Source organism: Musca autumnalis, unplaced genomic scaffold (genome assembly GCF_047663935.1).
Source record: "Musca autumnalis isolate F117 unplaced genomic scaffold, ASM4766393v1 scaffold_5, whole genome shotgun sequence".
NCBI classification, from domain to species: Eukaryota; Metazoa; Arthropoda; class Insecta; order Diptera; family Muscidae; genus Musca; species Musca autumnalis.
Genome location: NW_027412088.1, coordinates 133562606 through 133578497, shown reverse-complemented (window position 1 = coordinate 133578497; position 15892 = coordinate 133562606). Strand labels below are relative to the sequence as shown.

General features: G+C 35.1%; 1 protein-coding gene across 4 annotated transcripts in view; it reads right to left on the bottom strand.

Annotated features, from left to right (window-relative positions):
• The window catches only part of shot (dystonin-like protein short stop), a 227166-nt gene that overhangs the window by 166667 nt on the left and 44607 nt on the right, over positions 1-15892 (bottom strand). For all 4 annotated transcript variants that reach the window (XM_073957924.1, XM_073957926.1, XM_073957927.1 and 1 more), the window contains exon 2: positions 11478-12156. In XM_073957924.1, coding sequence (XP_073814025.1) covers positions 11478-11571 — 94 coding nt within the window. In that variant the 5' untranslated portion in view covers positions 11572-12156. The remainder of the gene's footprint in view (positions 1-11477; positions 12157-15892) is intronic.

Genomic DNA, 15892 nt, shown 5'->3' with positions numbered 1-15892 from the left:
ATGAAAAACTGGTTTAATGAATTCAATCGTGGCCGCCACTCGCTAAAAAAGGAAGGTTGTGAGGGTCGTCAAAAACGGGCGTAGTGCCAGAAAAAAATTAAACCGTGCGTGAACGCATCCTTGGACATTTCTTCCACCAACTAACATTTGATATTGCATGAACACCTGACCGCAAAAATGGGGGTTTCTCGTTAGATCCAGCACAATTTGACAATCGCTCAAGAAAGGCTATTGTCGATTGGGGCGAACCAAATCCAACGGATTAGTCGGCTGTTTCTTCGGCAAAACTGACCATATGACTACTATACGGCTTGAGGAACGTAGGGCGGTTAATTCTGAGTGGTACACTATAATTTGTTTGCCTAAAGTCTTCTGAGAAATTCGAAAAACATACAAGAGAAGACGAATCATTGTGCACCATGACAATGTTAGCTCTCACACATCGATTAAAGCGAGCGGCTTTTTGACTGGACAAAACATGGAATTGAGGGGTAATCCACCGTACAGCCCTGACTTGGAACCCAGTGACTTCATTTCAAGAAAAAAGTCGCGGTCAACAATTTTCGTCGCCAGAAAATGCTGTTGAAACCTTCAAAAACCATGTTTTAGAGGTCTCCCAATCGGAGTGGAAAAAGTGCTTCGGCAATTGGTTTGAGCGCATGTAAAAGTGTATAAATCTATATTTGATGGTACATATTCGCGTTTTCATAGTTAGGCCACTTCCCCTCGTAATGTCGATCATGACCAATTAGAACCAATAATCAAGAGAAGGAGGTTAAACTGGCAAAAAGTTAAATGTCATAACTTTGTGAAAACGTAATAAATACTCAACTGTTTTAGAATATTTTTATGAATGTTGGTTTTTATACTGTAAAATATAAAATTCATTCATATTCTCCGATCAGTCAGCCAAACAATCGGACAAAATTATTATTGTTTGATGCCGTGCATGATTAATAAGTTTGTCGCCCATTGACGTTTGTTCGTCATACAAATCTTACCTAGTGTCGCCGTCTCAATGAATTTGATTAATAAATTTTTCCTAGCATTGTGCATTTAAAATATCCTCACGACACGCTGCTTGTCGGTTGGTTGTACGTACTTACGCAGAGCAATTGTTAAATGTTAAATTTGTTTTCGATTTCATTGTTGTTGTTTTTTATTATAATTATTTTATCCGCTTTTAGGCCAAATGTGGGCGGCAGTTTCATACTACACACAGAAGCACGATGTGATTGATTCAAAAAGTAACAAAGCATTCAATACATGTTAAGGCATTTAATATGAAATATGTAAATGTTGCGATATTTCATTGAAAATGAAACTTGATTTGCAAAAAAAAACAAATAATTGCTACTGATCCAATTATAGAACATTTAATCATATTAAACCTTGTTGCAAAAATGTGAGATTGAAACTACAGCGTTTATATGAAAACAGTAACAATTGATATCGTCTGTATTTTATATAAAAAGTGGTAACAATCACATATCGTCAATTCCAGAACCTGCAGAAATTTACTTTTTTCGTTTATAAATTTTATATTTATTTTTTTATTTTATATTTTTTCGTTTATAAATTTTAAATTCATTTGATTAAAATGAGGAGTAAATTTTTAGCAATGTTCTTTTTTTATTTTCCAAAGAATGCTTTAATTAATAATAAAAAAGCCAATATTAAAAACTTTTGGCCATGACTGCAATGAAAATATTATTGCGCTGCTTTGTGTGGGGATGCCACAAATGATGATGTCTTGCTGCAGTTAATAGTTATGACTTTCTTATAAAAAGAAAAAAAGCAACAAGAACAACTAACTCTTATACAATGCAAATTTCTTCAACGGGCGTGCCATAAATTAAAACCGTAACAACCATATACGGGTATATGGCAACAATGACGACGACTACCCAGTTATTTGTTCGTATTCTCCCTACTCATTTAGCTGATAAAAAACTCTCAACAAATCAATGAAATAGACCGTAGGAATGAATGACCAACTGATGTAGGAATGTCATACATAGAATTTTTCGAATTGTTGTTGAATTTGAATTTATGCTCAAAATATCACGCCCATCAGCCATTTTAATTCATCACGGCAAGATTTAGAGCTTTTGGACCATTATGTCAGGCAATAACCGTCAGCTGCTAGAGAATTGAAGTCATCATGAGTTTTGGGATTCCGTCCTAGGCAACGATCAGAGGGGTCCAGCGCTGGCCGAGCAGATTGATAGCTCCACATTTTGCACCGTAAACGAAGCCGCTCCCCCGAGAATAAGATTGCCACAGCTCGCCAGACGTCACCATTGTGGCACCTGGTCTGATAAATCTTTCAATCCGTTGGTTCAGACAATCTTCCGATCATCGTCTCTGTTAACAGACCACCCAACTTCGTAAACTCCTGACATCCGTACTTTTCTCAGACATGGAAAAGCAGATTGGCACGGGTTCAGATAATTCACCGCTTCAGAGAGCTGCCCATTTCCTCAGATCCTCGGGAAGTTGAGAGAATTTTCCGGGACGTCATTACAGCTGAAGCCGCTCGCTACTTACCAGCTGGTCGAATACCCGAAATTAGACAAAATTTCCCAGCAGAGGCGATGGGACTAGCCAAAAGTTATGGAACTTACTCTTGAAGTTAACAGACTTGCAGACCAACATAAGTGAAATTAGTGGCTAGAACACCTGAAGCAATACAACATTGGTACAGGATTAAGAAAATTGTGGACAATGGTTAGTTAAATCACTCTCGAAAGCGGGAAAAACGGAGTGACAGTGACAGATTCGAAAAATTGAGCGTGTTATTTTAGCCTGCAGTTTATAGAGCACGCCGAGAGTGATAGAGCAAAGAGGAGTGTGTTACGCTATATAAGAGCCCTCTCGAAAAGAAAAAAAACAAAATCAATCAATTTATGAATAGTGTTCAAAAATTGTTTCCAATGTTCAGATTTTTAAATTGTATGAACCTAAAAAAGGAATAAATACTGGTTTCTTTTTTGAATGAAACACAAACATGGGATATATGTATGTCTATTCTCTTTTGCAAAATATGAACCAATTCATTCATTTCAAAATAATCTTCTTTAAAGCAAGAAAAAGTTACTTATATTCAAAACTCTGCTTATATTTGTTGCAAATTTATTTATTCTATAAAAATTTTGTTTTTTTATTTTTATTTTGAAATTAGTTTTTTATTTTATTTTGAAATTAGTTTTTTTTTAATTTTGTAATTATTGTTCTTTAAACGTTTCTTCTAATTGATTTTTCCTAATGAATTATATATCTTGTAAAGCAGAAAAATGTATACAATACGTACATACATATAGAGACCATCAGCACTGGCTTGAGTTGTTAGATGTTGCATTTATATTAAAGAAATTCAAAAATTGTATATCCGAAATAATGCTATTGATATAGTGAGTGTTTTCCGACAACAAACGAAATCTATACGTGTTTGGTTTGTTAGTGTGGTAGTGGTGGTTGTTTAGGCTGTTGTCCTTTGTTGACTAGAGTTGTACAATCTAGTTCATTTGAATGATTTAGGTACGGTCACCGACTGATTATAGTTCAGTGAACTATTGAACTATAATGAACTATATCGACTGATCTAGTTCATACGCTCTATTCAATAGTTCGTTCATGAACTATACAACTCTATTGTTGACATGGACAAAAAGATTATGAACGGAATTAGTAAAAAATTCATACTTTTGTTTTTTCTGTGTACCGTCAAACATCCCATAAAGAAGACTTCCCTCTAGATATCTCAAGAACTGTCTAAACTTTACTTTTTTGAAATTCCACACACTCCAGACGGCATAGAGATCGTAACGTATGCGGATGATTGGCGTCGGGTCCTATCGTCGACGACATACATATGTGATAGGTTAAATTTCTACATGGCTGACTTAGTGCAGTTCTTCTACTTGAGGAATTCACTGCCACTGTTCACCACCTGGATGGCTGAAATGAGACTTATCCAGAGCATAGTGGTCGATAATGTCCTGATTTCGACCACTAACTGAGCAAGATATTGTGTGTACCTTTCGACAGCATGTTTAAGTCGTCCGTGCAAGAAGACAAGATCAGAAGTAGGAACAATGTTTTCAATTCGCTGACCTTGGTGTGCTGACAAAGAAACATTGTTGACCTCTTACACTAGCTGTAGGTCGATCTGTGGTAATCTATGAGGCGCCAGAGTGTTATGCAAATATCATTGTATTTGTTTATCGTCATAAAAAAAATGCATTCAAAAATTTTAGAAAAATCCCCAAAAAACTCATATGGACAAATCTTCAACACTAAGACTTGTCTTTAAAAGGTGTTTAATTCAGAAATTCATTCATGAAAAAAGCTAGCGTATAAAACATTCATATTTCTGTTCCGAATAAATAACAGGAAGAAAACAAAACCAGCGTCCACCACAACATAAAAAACGAAAAAAACCAAAGTAATTTCAGCCCACATCCATTTGAAATTGTTATACCTCGTTTTTTTGCGCTAACCCCTTTGTTTTGGTAATGAGAAAACTACATTTTTTCTTGCTACTAATTTAAGACACGTTATGAATGTTTAACGAATAATTTTTTGTTGTTTTTGGTAACAACATTGGAAACCTACATGAAATCTGACAGCACTTTGAAATGTGTGATAACAAAAACAAAAGTGTGTAGAACTGGAGGGCGGGGGACAAAATTATGCTCAAATTCAAAGCAAATTGTTCGAAGTGACCAAGAGATCGGTGCTCGCAACATTGATATTTTTGATATGATGACTGTTATTAAATGTCAAAATTTGTTCGTCACCAAGTATGGGGGTCGTCGATAGGTGTCACAACAAATAAGGGTGGGCGTCAAAAAAGTGTGAATGAAGACAGCTTTAAAACCGTAGCTATCAGTAGTGTCAACGGCGGCATCTTCTTAATTCATAGATCATTATCAGCATATCACCTGTGATCGTTGAATTGATTGTTATGTAGATGGTACGGTGCTAGGTTGTTTGGATGTTTTTTTTTTTAATTATAAAGAAGAACACATTTTGATAGTCAAGTTCAAGTATTTCCCAAGTAGCTATAATATTGGAAAATAATCGGCAAGCTCCATTAAATGGCAAAACCCCGTGTAACCTTCTTGTCGTTAGTTGTCATCAGTATTACACTGACATTATTTATATGATTTATGTGAACGACTTTGTAATATTCAAATATGAATTTAAGTAAAATACAGGTAAAATTTACCAAATTACCAGTGAACCCTCCCACAATCCCAATGTAAACAAATTTCTAACAACCTATCCATATTGTGATCACTGTATTCATATCAAGCGAAATGCATAATATAGATTTTCAATGCGGGTGGTCACAATGGGTTTTATTGCACAACAAGATCCCATATTACGAATAGCTTTCATTGAAATAGCTGGCTGACCCCGTCCGTCGTTGCTGCTGCTTTCAGCAACATTGTTCGTGGCAGGCGTTGAAATCATTTTTGTTACAAACATTTCAAAATTCAAATATCTTCATTTGAGCGTTGGTGGAGAGCAGAAATAAAATATGCATTTTTTTGTCAGCAGCTACTTATGATAGTCGTGTGCTCGGTAGGTAAATCATTGAAAACTAGCGCAATTGATTCTGTCGTTTGACGTTTCTTGTCAATTAAATCAATGTAGAATTGATACAAAGTTTGCAATGTTTTTTTCTTACAATTGTCTTAATTTGCAAAACATGTCACAAGCGCCAAGGTTCAATTAACAGGTTTGTTTATATGTATGTAATATTTATATCATGAGAAATTCAAAATACAAAACACTGCAAGATATCTTAAAATCAAAAATAGAAGGAAAAAATCCTAAAGGTCGAAAAGAATTATGTTGGATTGCGAATATTCAAGAATGGAGATGTTGGATACCTACTAAGTGCTGCCAGAAGTAGAGACATATTTGCCGATATTGTGAAAAATTTATGAATTTATCTAATATTTTTATTTAAAATCGAATTTTTATTGTAATTGATCGCCAAAATTCGTATGACGAATAGGCAAATAAAGAAGAAGAAGAATATTTACGAGTATGTAGATTAAGTTGGACATAAACTCAAATATTGGTACTGTAGTGAAATCAAGAATGAAATCATCTCCAAGGAAGAAATTGTATAAAATCTATTCAATTTAACGGTGGCAGTGTGTTGTTGGCGAAATTTCTTGAGTATTCAGTCACGCCCTTCGGACTCGGCGATACAAAGTATGTTTCATATTATTGAGCTAGTTTTAATCTACCTTGTCCCTTCTGGCATTTTTGTGGAAACAATTACATATAAAATGAAAGAGAAACAATTAGAATATACAAGAAGGACACATGTCGAAGAGTGCTGCGCGAAAATATACTTAGCACTTCTTATTCTTATCACCGAGTTGGGGCCTGAGAACTTCGTAAATATCCAACTGTGACGTGACAGTGAATAGACTCTAAACGCTTATCTTCTTTGTATTCTTCTTCTGTACACATAATAAATATTTTTTCGAGGGTATATGCATTTTGAATACGATCAAATATGTACATAATCAAAATAATGATTTAGACCCCAATTATGTTTGGACGAAAACCATTTCAAACAATTCGCAGTCGATTTATCCGTCGGTCTTTCTGGCTGGCTGGAGCGATAACATATCAACCGGTTTCGTCAAAAATTTAGTCCTCATAATATTTTCTGCAAACTTCGATCAAGTTCGAAGATGGCCGTCTTTCCGGAACCTCCTCCACAAAACGTCAAACTGTTCACTAAAGTGGTACGAGCGGATCAACCGATTTGGTCTAATATGTATTTGTTTCTCGTAATATTTCATCCAGGCAATGGTTCCGTTTGAATATAGACTATCTATATCGGTCGACTGCTTCGTGTACCTTCCACACAAAATTTTACAAAAGTGCAGTTTAAAACCGGCTCTCGGATAATTTTAAAATGTTTGCAGAAGGTTGCCCTCGCGGCTCCTATTACAATGTTATATTTTTCCTAAGATAATGGCACAAAAGCTAGATAAAATCCTGCCGAAGTTTCATACATCGTCTTGGGGGACTTTGATGTTCATCATGAAATTTAGCATACGGCCCTTGACAATGACCAGAGGCGTATAGTGCTGGCTGAGCAGATCGATAGGACACCTTTACCAGAATTAGCGGAGAGTACCTCAGATCGCCAGATAAAACCACCGTGTCACCTGGTCTGACAAAGAGTACTACGTCGCATTAGAACTCTTTCCACCGAGGAGCAACCACCACCATTTACAATAGATGATGTTGCGAATGTCATCAGGAAAACTAAATCATCCAAAGCGTTGTGTTCTGACGGAATCTCCATGGTAATGCCGAAACAGCTGATTTAGCCAAGGGATGGGTTGCGAATGTCATCAGGAACCCTAAATCACCCAAAACGTTGGGCCCTGATAAAATCTCCATGGTAATGCTGAATCAGCATGATGAGTATCTCACAAAACTTCTCAACATGTCCCTAGCCATCCACATCGTGCCCGAGGTCTGGAAACTGGGCAAGGTGGTCCCGCTACTTAAACCAGCAAAGGTGAATCGTACAGACTAATTTCGCCTTTGACACCACAGCAAAAACTCTGGTAGCCCAGCGTCAGATATAGTTATCCAGTTGCCGATCATCAGCATTAGTTAGAGTTCCTCCTCGGTATTTGTCCTAGCGACGTATCACCCTGGCATAGGAAAACCAACTAACAAATTTCTTCCCTAAATCCCTGCTGTATCTGCTCCTCCACTACTAATTTCCTGTCTTCCTCCCTTCCTCTCCCCCTCCAACCCTTTTCAGGATGAGCACAATGGACCACTGGTCTCCGAGCGAAGTGGCTGTAAACAATCAACAGCAGTTTCGTATCCTACAACCTAACCTAACGCCAGTAGCTTTGTGGTTGCATTCCCATATGCAGAAAAATATATGTTAGAAATATGTTTGGATCCAAACAAACCAGTCCCTAGGTTGCAAACAAATATATCTTTGGATCCAAACATATTATGTTTGGGAATGTTTGCATAAAAATATATGTTTGCAACATTTTGTAACATATCTGAATTTTATTTGTTTGGGGACCAACATATTTTTTATGTTAGAACAAATTTTTTTATTGGTGGAGAGAGGATTTTTGTCAAAGAGCGTAACAACAGGGTCCTCGCTTATTTCATAACAAGGAGATGCGTGTATAGTACGGGTTATTCATCCAAAAGCAGTCATTTCTGTAACAGTTAACCAACCTAGCAAGCGAAGAGAAAGAAAAATGGTATGAATAATTTTTTTTATTTTTGAGAGAAATACAGAGAGCATTTTTTCTTCAGTTTCCCCAAGGCAATTGTTGAGTAAAGACGTTAGAGTGAGTAAATAAATCAGTGTTTTGTGTTTTCTTAAACAAAGGGTGCAAGAAGGTGAATGGAAATATTTTATTGGACAAGGAAGAAAATATTAGTAATAACATTAATACATTTTTCATATACATATATATGAAATATGGATGCACCTATTTATAACATTATAAAATAATTTGATTCCAGATGTCGATTTCCCGTTGATAATTTCAAAATTGAGGAGAATGTGTTTTATTTCACAAATGCGATACTATTTCTTGTATTTGGAATTTTGTATGTTTCCACGCGCCTGTTGCTGCTTTTGTGTTTGGTATTTCTATGCATTATAAATGTTTGTTTACGTTTTTGTGGATTTTGGGTTTGTATTTATATTTCATCTAAACAAATATTTGTTTGCCCTCAAACATATACTGGTTTACACCCAAACAAATACTGGTTTACACCCAAACATAATTTTTTTGGAGGACCCAAACATATGTTTTGTTTGGGACTGTTGCAAACACATATGTATACTCGTATGTTAGCTGCAAAATATGTTTGGGACATATGTTAGAGAGGCCTTTTTTCCTTCGTGCAGAGCCAGTTTGAGGAACGTTTTGAAATTTTCCTGAAATACTGGTTCAACGGCTTTTAATAATCCTGACCAACAAAAATTGCTGGTGGGCCCTATAAGAAGCACATCGAAATATTTTTTTCAAACTTAAATCAAGTTCAAAGATCGACTATATCGGTCGACACCCTCAAAAAAGTTTAAAATTTTCGCATGAGTGTACTTTAAGGACTATTTGAGGATTATTTTAAAATTGTCATCCATTCTGTTATTCTTTTCGCGACAAGTCCATGAATCGTAGCGTATACGTCAAATAAAATCCACTGGATTTATAACGAGGGTTTGTGACGTATTTCACATTTGAAATGCCGTGTTTTTCGTAACTACCGGCTACTGTCCATAGATGAAAGTCTCAATTCACACAGACTGATCATTGATACTTTTTTAGAAACCGGATACAATTCCCGTCTATATTATTTTCAATGGTGGTGCCCACCCGCCTTGCACGCTGAAGGTCGTGGGTTCGGCCAGACAACATCAAACATTTTTCAATGGTGGTAAAATACCGCTCAGTAATATTGGCGACATTTCCTGAGTATTTCAGCCATGTAAAAGTTCTCTACAAGTGGTGTCTTAGACACGCCGTTCAGACTCGGCGATAAACAGTAGGTCCCATATTATTGAGCTAATATGAATCGGGGTGCACTCAATCATATGAGAGAAGTCTCCCTTGTCCCTTCTGGGATGTTTGTGAAACAATTATTATATTATTTTATTTTCAATTCAAAAATGACAGGTAGTTCTGAAGTGATCCCTCCTCAAACTGATGGCACATTTGTCATTCCTGTTTTTTCAAGTAGTTTTGTTAGCATCGTCTAGGACTAAAAACTTGAAACTTTGAATTTTCTGTCGGAAACGAGTGTGTTGAAACCACCTTATTTTTCAAGATGTTATCGATTTACTTTTTATCACTTTGATAATGCAATGGTGCTAACGATGCAATATCTATTTAAATTGATTAATTGTTAAGAACTGTAGGTCAGTTGTGACATACAACTTTGGCTTTGTACTTTTTCGTTTTTCAAAAATGATTTATTAAGCAGTTATGTCATCGACAAATCCTACCATTAAACTTCAATTGAAAATATATACATACATACATATGTATTACAAGCAGAAGCGTTGTACATATTTGTAATTTGAGATAAATCACAATACATATTTAAATGAAAAATTACAATAAACACCTTATATGTAACACTTACAGACATGATAAAATATTCAAATCGTCCAATTATTAGTTAATACCATAAAATGAGAAAGAATTTCAACGAGAATATTTTTTATTCCAATTATGGAATTTAAAATCCATCCAAAGCTCTATGGAGCTTAAAATGCGTCATGTCACGATACAATAATAGTTATTCTAAATTGAATATTATAGATATTATGCATGCAAACATTATTTCAAAATTCTACACTTAAGATGTTATCGCAAACATCCAACACAGACAGCCAGACAGACGTGTTTACGGACGGACAGATTAGCTGACAACTGCGTCTAAGCAAGCCAATGTGCCAACTAGAAACACCCAACTCTTTGCCTGCCTGTTTTATTATTGCATCTCATTATAAAAATATTGATATTTCAATTCATTTCAATTAACTGATATTAATTGCAAGCTTCATTTTGATTTCAATCTTAATATGAAATAATAAATGAGAATGCACATTCAAGAGCTTTTTAAGCAAACAAAAGAAGTGATTTATTTTAAAAAAGACGGAGATGGAGAACAATAATAAGACATAAAACATGCAAAGGTTATTATTTGAAGATTTGTGCATATCTCTGATATACGTCTTGGTAATTTCTCCTTCCTAAACTTTTGATGTATAACGTTTGCCTTTGTGAACCAAGCCGTAGATTATTTTAATCCCAACGTAAACTCTCAATTTAGACATTCTTTGAATGATATCCACCAACAAAGTAGTGGGAACAGATGAAACTCTTAACATTTGCTTTCAAGGCTTGCTCACTTAATAAGAATCTTTAGTACTATTTTACAATCTCAAACATATGGTTTCCAGAGCGTAATTGTTTCGACGCCATAAATCATATATTAAAACAATTGCATTCCATTTACACTTAAATAAATAAATTTACAATAAAAATCTTGACAACAAAACACTCATGCTGTTCATGTAGTAATGAAGAGTAGTGGTGGGTGGGTGGTAATGAGTCTCGCACAACAGAATCATGTGCATGGACGGAAATGCCAACAAACAAGAGATCAGACGGAGGAATTAAACTGTTTTAGACTTATTGTCAGATAGCTATTCAGATGGTTGTAGATAATTACAATTAATAATAACTTCAAGTACCCATGAAGCTGTCAGGTCATATTCGACCACTCATTCTGCAGGGATACTTGAAAATGGCATAAACTAAAAAAGAGTTTTATAAGAAAAATTACGTCAATGAGCAAATATTTCTTTGTTTACTGTTTGCATTACTTCCCGTATTGTAATACGATTTAAAATGTATTGAGAAAAAACTTACCTGCAATACGCAGAACAGCACGATCAGCTGGGTCTAATTGCAGAATGCTCAACGGCTTATCCTTCGCCCATTCGCTGAGGCTCTCCCGGTCCATGGTAATGTTGGCAGCGCTACCTGTCGAGGCATATATGCGTCTCCGTTTGCTCAGCTGTTGGGCACTACCGCCATAGGATCCCGACGCTGCCAGCGAGTAATTTATTTCTCGGTCCGCCAGTTTGAATAAATATTTGTACAAGTGATTTTAAATAACGATGATGATTGCACACACAGCTGCTCGCAACTCGAGCAAAAACGTTTAGGACGAAGAGAGGTAGGTAGTAAGATAGGTGGATAGGTAGAGATTTAAACAACAAGTACACCACCACACTTGCTGTGGTGATACTTGTGTTTGGAGTTCCCTATTGACTAATAAGGCGTATTTAGGAAAAACACATTTTTGCAGTTACCAATGACTCCGACGAACATCATCTGAATGTTCAATGTTCACAGATTGATTGTAGCAATTTTTTAGCACTTAAGTGATTTAAAGGGAATGGGGGTGTGACACAACTTTGCAGCCGTTTTCTTTTGATCTCCCAAAAATGTTATTGTTGTTTTTCTTGTTATCGTTACGGCTGAGATATTTCCTCATAAACAGATTTTTTGCTCATTTGCTTGGTTGTTGCTGTATTGTCATCAACTGAAATGGAAAAATAAGAAGAAAAAGAAACAAACATTAGTTAATTAAATGTCATTCAGAGTTAGAAGAGATCACTCGCTAAACGATACTTATTATTAAAAATATTTGGTTTATTTACTTGTTTATATTTGCACACATTTTAAATATTTGCCTAACTTTAAAAAATCTTTTATTCTTTGGTGGCTCGCTGGTGTCGGCGATCTTTTTTCTTTCTTTTAAGTTGTACCGAAAACAAGTTGAGCAAAAGAAAAAATATAAATAATTAAAAAAAACATTGTTGAAAAGGGGAAACAAAAAAGTCCACATTGATTTTGTATCTAATGAAGAAGGGATCGCAATCGTAAATCGAGATATCGTCACCATAAATGCCCGAAGACGTAACCCACAAAATCAAAACTTTACAGGAGAAGCAAAAAACGTTATAAAATGAAAAACTGTTGTATGGAATATAATTCTAATGAGGGCGAGTAATCGGGATATTATCAATACTATACGAATGGGAGTAATAAATGAAACCAAAACAGCGGGAACGCTTGGTTTTGGGATCCGTCATTACAACAAAATCTGCAATATTATCCCATTTTCCAAAATGCCATTTCTTGAATAGGATCGTTGTTTTTGAACGTAGAAGCTTAAAATTTTGCCAGAGCATGTATTTTAACTTTATGTATCAATCGAATTTCCATTTGATCCAAAACCCTTATATATGAAATTTGATGGTGATCAAATAACGTTAACCCGTACCAACCTAGTGATCTTTGTTTCCATAGTATGGGGCCAAAGATGCATTTTAACGAAAATTCTCTAAAGGCCGCTATTATGGCCTAATCGATGGAAAAACTTTACCAGGTCCTTGTTGTGGCTAAAAAAACAATCGTACAACAATTTATGAAAATCTAATAAAAATTTCATATACATATATAATGTGTTTGGATCATATGAAAAAAAGACATTTTGGGGGTAGGAATTCCAAAAAAATGGGTCGTCCTAATATACATAGTGGACACTATCATAATTAGAAGACAGGTGATTGAGTTTAGCTGGACAGATACACAAAAGCAGCGTATCGCGCCGTCCCAATCCACATGCAGTGCATATTTTTGGTATACATAGTCATAGAGAGAATCGCACTTCAGGTACTACATATTTGTTTTTGTGTTCGGCACAATGAATTTCTGTGCACGTTTGTATTTCAGATTTGTGGCAAAAATCGCTCGTATTGGTTTAGCTTCTTTTCTGATAGATACTTTTCTACATTTTAGGTGTGCGCTAAACTCATTTAAATGTATAGATTTGATCCGAATTCACCAAGCGTGCTATACAACTCGAAAATTAGCGTCATTATAGAAAGGTAGAAAGGGTACATATATACACTTTGATACGACCAAAAATGTGCCTCATCGAAATAACGGGTTTATACCCCAAGTATGTTTGGACGAAATTCGTTGCAGACAATATGGAGTCGATTTAGCCATGTCCGTCAATCTGTCTGGCTGGTGCGCACGATAACTCTCGAATGGATCAACCGATTCGAACCAAATTTTGGGTTTAAGTTCGAAGATGGGCCATATCTCTCCACTCCTTCGAGTACCTCCCCCACAAAAGTTCAAAATTTTTCTGTAAAATAGTGTAAACGATAACTCTTGAAGGGAGCGATTAATTTGGTCCAAACTTTGCACGTCGTATTATTCCTTCCAGATATATATCGGACTCGAATATGTACCACATCGGTCCACTCCTTCGGGTACCCCACACAAAATTCGGATAAAATGAATTTCAAGAGCAACTCTCGGACCGTGTTGAATTTTTTTCAGTAGGTTGTCCTTGTCCCTTTACGATGGTGCAATTTTTTTCTTGCGCGAGTCCATACAATGAAACCCTGACGGCACCAATAAAAATTGCAAATCCGCAAGATAAACCTCGCGGGGAGTTTCTGATCGGTACAGACTTTGCACATCGTTTTATTTCAAGTTTAAGAACTCCTCTCGTATCGTTTTGATTCTTTTTAGCAGGTCTTATTTACAATGGTACAATTTTTACCGGAGTAAGTCAATACTTTCTGAGATAATGGCCCAACAGCTCCAAAATCCTGCCTGCGCATACTAAAATGCCTATTGTGCAAGAAAGCTCTAAAAATTTTTCAAAAATATCTTCTAAACTTAGTTGAGCGTAATTTAATATTTCGAGTCCTTTATGAAGAAGTTTGGTTACCAAAAATGTTTAGTATATGCCAATGATTTTTTTGTCAGTGGCTGAGGGTATATCTCCGTCAGCACAGCCAACTGATACTTTCTTAATTGCTTTTTTATCGTTTACTTCATCCATAATTGAAATAAAACATCAATATTCCATAGGCAATTTAAGGCAGTGGATTTTGTCATTATCCTTTTAATTCCAAAAAAATATACATTTAAAAAATCTTCAGTTTTCTAAAAAGATCGGGCTTTACGTGAGTTAATCTTTCTAAGCAAAACTTCTTTAATTTTGTCTTTTTTTCTGCACATTTTACAATTGTGCATATAAATCTTCATTCCAATTTCGAAATAATGACTCATTTTTCTGAAAAATTAAGTGTGTTTTGTGAAAACAGATTTATTGATTTCATTTATTTTAATTGACTCCATAGCCTTGGGCTGTATAAGATTTTATTGATTTTATTTGTTGTCGCTTTGATTTCAAATGTCTAGGATCTGAATAAACATTTGTGGAGTCTGTTTTTTAAACAATTCTGGAAAAGTAGCAACAAAACAAATTAATCAAATACCAGTGTCACCAAAGTCACTTGGGTGATGACGAAGACTGATTTTGAAATGAAAACAAACATAAAACTGAATTGCAAAATAGAAAGGGAAATTATATAGGAGGATACGTATGCATGCGTGTACTGTTATTTCAAAATGATGTCATTCATGTCAATGTCAAAGTTCAGGTTACATACAGAAATATATAATACGCATTGTCTTATTGTAAATAATATTACAATCAAGGCACATTTATATAAGGTAGATGCATGAATTACAATATCTAACAAATTTACAAAAACAACATTGTTGTTATTGAAAATTAATGGTCTGTTCCAGAACTGCAAGAAACTACTAATTTTCACTATTTTTTCCGAAAACATAAAGGAAAAATGTTATCGTAGTAAAAAATAGTAGCTTCTTGCAGGTTCTGGAGCAGATCATACATGTCAAAGAAAATATTGAATAATAAAGTGTTCTAAAAATTTTCTCAGGAAAAACAAACACATTTTGAAAATCCTCGAAAAAAGAACAAATTTGAATCAAAATGTAAATATAAAGTAAATATGGTAGCAAATTTCATGAGTAGATCTTACTACATTTTGAAAACCAACTTTACAAAAAAAGTAAAACATACAGCTGATTGTCACTTTTATGTTTGGTTTACACTCGGCGTCGTTTCGTGATTTCGTAGGCGTTTCTTGATTTCGCGCGGAATCAAGAAAAATTTATCATGTTTTTGCATACAAAAATGAAATCATCTCATTTCGTGATTTCAGCGAAATCAACATCGAAATCACTATACACATGATATACAACCCTGTTTTTGCCTAAAAAAGTACCAAAAGCTGCAACACTTTTCACGTATCAGAATAAACAAGGTAGATGGTCAATTGCTGCAACAAAAAATTTTAGTATCAACATTTGTAAACAATGTGAAAAAAATATTAAATTTGTTGCAATGCTATTTTTCATTGTGTTGCCGTACTTTTTTA